General features: G+C 42.5%; 1 protein-coding gene across 1 annotated transcript; it reads right to left on the bottom strand.

The window, feature by feature from the left end:
• Positions 1–1,014: 1,014 nt before the first annotated feature.
• LOC101789227 (late cornified envelope protein 3A-like) lies at positions 1,015–2,196 on the bottom strand. Its single transcript, XM_005007799.3, has 2 exons — positions 2,096–2,196; positions 1,015–1,588 (listed from the first exon to the last, which is right to left on the bottom strand). Exon 2 carries the CDS (start codon positions 1,567–1,569, stop codon positions 1,276–1,278), a length of 294 nt encoding a protein of 97 aa, XP_005007856.1. The 5' UTR covers positions 1,570–1,588; positions 2,096–2,196; the 3' UTR covers positions 1,015–1,275.
• Between the last annotated feature and the right edge of the window lie 3,804 nt (positions 2,197–6,000).

The following is a 6,000-nucleotide window of genomic DNA, read 5'->3' as shown; positions in this document are numbered from 1 at the left end:
ATGAAGTGGTGACGGGACAAGAGCATGGACTCATGGGCTGTGTGGCCTGGGTCTTGGTACAGAGAAAGTTAGATCAAAGGTCTTAGTCTTGCTATTTGTGAAATACAGTTATTAAAAAAAAGACTTAATTTCAATTTTAAATGGATTTATGACAGTCGCCTAGGGATTCCTCACATATGAGAAGCAAATTAGGTTTTGATCATATAATTACACCAATTCATAATGTTTTCAATTCTCCTCATTTTACCCTTTTTCTTTTCTGTGTCTCATAGCCCATGTTCTTCATATTTTTATGTGTTCTAAACTCTCAGTCCCACCTCTCTGTGACCCATAGCATTTTAGCTTTACCTAATTCCCTTTAGCTACCTCTCTGTGACCTATTACAGGGTAGACAGAGCTTTCTGTTTTTCTTGAGGCCATGCTTTTCTTTAGCTAGCTGAATTTCTTTCAATCTTTGCATTATTGGTACTTGGGGACAGATAATTCCATGTCATGAGAGACTATCCTGTGCTTCTGACATTTAGGAGCATCATGGTCTCTACTCACTAAATGATGTTTCTAAGCTCCAGTTTTGACTTTCAAAAATGTTCTAAGGTATTTCCAAATAGTCCCTGGAAATCCAGATTCCTAGTTGAAAAGAATGTCTTGTTCTACCTGGTTTTTGGAAGAATACAAATTCACTCTTTCTTAATTGGAATGCTAGAAACAGCTCATCAAAAGATATCAAAAGTAATCAATAATGTCAAAGAGTAAGGACAGGAACCTGCAGAGTCCACTCTGAGATGAACACGCAGGCCACATTTCCTTGGAAAAGCCATTCATTCTGACACAGTCCAATCCCTCTCCTGTCCCCGACACTTTGCAAATTCAGCAGGAAAAGAACTAACAGGTTTCTGATTTTTTTTCTTGTCTAGAGCTATGATTCTGTAGCTTCCTTGTGGCAGCACTGGATCTGAGGGGCAGGGGAAAGACCCAGTCCCGTGACGTAGGGAGAGTCAGTCAAGACACCAATGGTAAGGCAGCAATGAGCTTTTAATTTTTTACACAGTGAGGCACAGGGAAATGTACAATTCTCAGTGGAACTGTGAGATGCTTACACTAGAAAGGAAGAGGCTGTTGGCACAGGTAGTTCAGAACAGTGGGTGAGAACCCCCAACAGTACCTGAAACAGACAGGGCAGGACACATTGGAAAGATGCATAAAGATGAAGCGGTTCCTCGGCTCCGGGGATTCTTGTAGCCTCTGAAATCTCTTCTCACAGCATCTGGATCCAGGTCAGCAGCAGCCCCCAGAGCTATGGCCACAGCCAGAGCCCCCAGACTGCCGACCACTGTCACCATCACAGGAGTCTGAACTCCGCAGCCTGCACCTGTGGGACCTGCGGCGCCTGTGGTGGCTCAGGCAGCAGCCTCCCTCAGAGCTGGAGCTGAGGCCACCGCAGCCCCCAGAGCAGGTAGCAGAGCAGGAGGAGGCAGCAGGCAGACACTGTGCTGGGCTCTTCTTGGGGCATTTGGGGGAGGGGCACTTGAGAGGGGGTTGGCACTGCTGCTGGTTCTGCTGGCAGGACATCTTGGTGCAGTCAGGGAACCTGGAGAGAGCAAGGAAAAAGCTAATTGAAAAAGTTTTAGGCCAATGGTGTCTCTGGGATGATCTTATAACATCCTTGCCCCCAACTCTAGCTGTTTCCTGACTAGCCAGGAAAAAGGAAAATGTGTGTCCCTTTAAATTGAATGGAAATACATTTCCTTCCACTTTACTGTGGAAGAGCAGGTGACTGCTCTAACTGGACTTGGAGTCCTCTGTATTCACAGAAATAGTGAAGTGAATTCCCAGCTTTGGAGAGTAGCTCCTGCAGAGCTCTCTGGGCCCCTGTGTGTCTCTCAGGAAGGAGCTAGGGGGCGCTGACAGCAAGGACTCAAGCATCCCACAGAGCTTCCCTGCCCCCTGTCCCCATGCCCTGCCTCCTGCTGCCCTCCAGGTTCTACCCTCTGCTGCCTCCATGGCAGACACCTCTGCTTCCCTCTTCCCCTCTGCAGTCTGTGCTTATCTTCCCACGCTCTCCTGACTGGGCATCTGTGCCCTGCTGGATGCTTACCAGATTCAGAGGAGGCAGCAAGAGGAAGAAGCCTGTGGCTGAGGAGGCTCTGTCTGAGGAGGCCAGGGCAGGAGCCCTTTTATCCTGTGTAGGGTCAGTGATGCACAGGCTTAGCATGCTGCTGCTTTCACGCCCAGCGGAAGTGACCGAGCCCAGCAGTCCCATCCCAAGTCTCCAACCTCTTCCTCATGCTTGCCATGACAACTGGCATGAGAGAATCAGTAAATCTTCATTGATTACTTTCCAGATATGATGAAAATCTGACATTTCTTTCTTTTCATGTAAACTTCTCAGATGAGATAATTTAAACAGTGTCTTTTAGGGAGGGGCAATGTAATATAGAGATGGATGTGACACATTTCCTGCTTGAGTATTTCAAGTTTGACTGTAATAACAAAGAAATAAACATATATGTCTGATGCTGAGTGATTCACCTGTGATATTACTGTCTCCAAATACATCTATTGCTATGCAGGTTCTCAAAGAGAACGAGATTTTTAAATCTAGTCAGATACTAACTCTTGAGGATGTTGGGTGATCTGAGACCACTGAGCCCCAGGGATGAATGTAATAGGTAATGGATGGAATCATGCCTTATCTGAGGTGGGTGGAGACCCTCAGAGAACTAAAATCGAACTAGGATTATGTGTATGAGTAGAAAAAATTGTGAAAGAACCTATGAGAGCTGAGATTACAAGAATCATGCTTAATATGAAAAAGCTCAATTTGTCCATATTTATCCTCCTGAAAGATTTATGATATTGGAGCATGGAGTATTTAAGAGAATTGACGGGAGTCGTGAAGGTGATTTATTTTGTTGTTTATGAAGGTGGTGATATGTGGATCCCAAGGAAACAAATCTGATAATTGCTAAGATTTCTGTAGAATGACTTTGGGGAAGCCTTAATTTATTTTCTGCCTGCTACTGGAGATGAAATTCTCAGTGAATTCTATCAGTATCACAACAGAGGCATTTTGCTCTTTGTTTCCAACAAAGTTACAGTCAGAATTAGAACTTTATTCAGATTTATATTAAATTATAGTTTTTCAATGAAGCATTCTGTAGTTCATGCATGTATTCTCTGTACTTTATAGTTTGTGACCTTTGGATGCAAAATTTCGAAAAAGTGTACATAGTCTTCAACTTGCACACTTTAAGGTATGGCAGTTCCAAGATTTTGGTTTGAGTCACCCAAGAGTGAATGACTGGCATTGCTCTTAAAGAATATGGATTGGCATGAAATGAAGGGAAAGGGTTAGAGTTGGTATTGGCTCTCTTCTCTGATATTCTTTAGTCTCCAAGAACCTCTTGTTAGGAATATATTTTAAAGCTTAATTTCAGAACTATGTTGGATGTGGATTTATTTCACATTGTTTAAGTTCTACCACTGCTAGTATGTTGGAAGAAATAATTCATGGTAGGTGAAGAAGGTCCATTTTTATACCAGCCTGGATGATGAAAATGACAAAGGACACAAGGCATTGAAAAGCACATCACAGTTTTCTCCAGTTTTTCTACTGATGGAGGCCAGAGAAGGCAAGATGGGCAGAAGACAAATCTAATGAAAACATGCTACTTTGGAATGCTGGGCCTTCGAAAGGTTCTATCCTGGTCCCTTGTTGGGGCGCTGGTCAGAGGTCTACCTTCTGTCTTTACTCCTACCTTCAATATTTACCCTGGACTCCTTCTTCTGCCACCAGTAGCAATTCTCCCCAGTGAGTTATCTTCCACATAAGTCATTCATTTCATATTACGTCATTTAGCAAACTTATTGAACAACATGAATAGTTCCCATCCAGAGAGCATGAGGAAAACTTTTGTTGTAGAGCAATTATGTTGCTGGGTTTGTTGTATTTGTACAGATGGCTCACTGTCTGGGATGTGTAGGCTTGTGTTGGTGAATTTGGAGGAAGACTTGGGGAACTGATGTTCTGCTCTGGTTGGGAGAGGTCAGAAAGCAGAGACAAGGCTTTTCTGATAGAGGATCTTAATACTTTTTAACTAGAGAGCAGAGGCAATGAGATAAGGCTAAAGCTGTCATTGGTGAACAAGTAGAAGTCTCTAGTAGTAGCTAAGAAAAGGGGACAGTTTGGTCATTTTTGTTGTTTGGACAATGATCTTATATTGTTGATACTTAGAGCAGTTTTGTTTTTGTCTTGTTCCCTCAGAATCACAAAGTTATCTGGTCTGATTTTGGAATTTTGTGAAACTGTTTATACTCAACATCAGAAGACCATCATCCTAGCTAGTAAAGCCACACCAGCTGCTGCTAGCACTCTAGGGCCACTCCTCTTTTCTTAGCAAAGATTTTGTGTCAGGTGTCATGGCCAGGAGTAGGGATGCAGCAGTTAGCAGAGTCTCAGTATTTCTATTCTGAGTTAACAGGCTAGAAAATGGAACAAATGTAGAAAAATTGATTATATCAGGGATAAAGGATACTCAAAGGAGTTCCAAGTGGCTCGGGGCATGTAAAATATATATGGGAGTCTGGACACTGGGGAAGTGAGCTTTGTTTCTTGAGGTCATTAGAAGGAAGCCTTGTCTCACATGTGCCTCCCCATAGGAGCAGCAGGAGCTGGGAAGAGGAAGCAACACTTGACAAAGGGACACACATCACATTTTGGGAAAGTTTCCAAGGATCAAAATCTCTTTGCTGCTGCTTTAAACGACTAGTTTTATCTCTTTTGTTTCATTTTTTTCTCTTTTATTGATATGTGTTTGCAGCGCATAATGTTTATATTCCTTGGGTAGAGCTGATACACATATCTTCATTCCTTTTCCCATCTCCTTTCCCTCATTTCTTTTCTCTCCTCCATCTCTTTTATGAAACACAAGGGGATGTCTGTAAAGCTTTCCTCTAGCCCCTTCCCTGACTGCCTGTCTTAGAAGTTTTCTCATATGATGAGGAGAGGGAGCTCATCAATCCCACCTTCACCTTGATGAACTGCTCCTGTCTCTCATTCCTTTCCCTCAGGAAACAAGGTATTCTGCAGGCACCATGTGAAGACAGACAGTATCTACAAAGTGATGGTCTCCTCACTTATCCCAAAGCACGAGAGAGTCAGTTTCAGGAGTCTCATACTGAGAAACCCTGGCTTCTATGGTTTCACAACATTGAGGAAATATAGACGGATGAAGGCTCGAAGAATCTCATGAGTTAGTCATTCTAATTGGTGATGAGAAAACAAGCAGTGCTGGATCTCAGGTTTAGTTCCTTGGAGCACATGTCAGAAATCTAGGATGAATCAACAAGCACAAAGTTCTTCTCCCTTTGCATACAGTTCAAAGTGCCTTTCCAGTTCTGTCCCTCCCATATCTGTAACAATTACATTCTGTGACAAGCAGCTGAGACACTGCTTAAGAAAAGAGGGGGAAGTAGACAGACAGTGCCACGTACCTTCAATGGCAATTTGGAGGAATCCACCTAGGTATGTATATAGATTCTAATTTCCTCCTGAGATTAAATTTTAGTATTTTGAGGTATATACTCCTCCCTAACACGTGAGAATGCATGAGTGCTTTAAGTATGTAAGAGTGGGTTGCAACAGAATTTTTTTCAGTGTTGGATATTGGCTGAAACTAAAAATAAGAGTTACCACTTATTCTCTTAAAGTAAGCCTAGAGGAAGCCAAAGAACATCTCTGTAGCACTTGCTACAGAACAGTGAAGTTCTCTTTATTCATCTAACTAGATATTAAGAAGGTTGAATTCTGAAGAGGGCTTTTTAGATAGGGAGTTAATGTCTTAGAGGAGAGTACTGTGGTTTCTCCTCTGTTTTGTGTAGGAGAGAGGAGGTAGTTATCCTCCTACCACAAAATCAATTTAAGGCAAGATTCACAGTGACAATTTATAGGTATAAATTGTCTAAGGTCCCTAAAAGAAAGAGATACCGGTGTATTCATTT

The sequence above is a fragment of the Cavia porcellus genome, unplaced genomic scaffold (assembly GCF_034190915.1).
Source record: "Cavia porcellus strain 051 isolate PalLab524CR breed Dunkin Hartley unplaced genomic scaffold, mCavPor4.1 scaffold_1, whole genome shotgun sequence".
Lineage (NCBI taxonomy): Eukaryota > Metazoa > Chordata > Mammalia > Rodentia > Caviidae > Cavia > Cavia porcellus.
Note: the sequence above shows the minus strand (reverse complement) of the source record. Positions and strands in the feature narration are given on the sequence as shown.

What these genes read in the sequence shown, in the direction of transcription:
- LOC101789227 (XM_005007799.3), bottom strand. Translation starts at nt 1,569, where the DNA reads ATGTCCTGCCAGCAGAACCAGCAGCAGTGCCAACCCCCTCTCAAGTGC.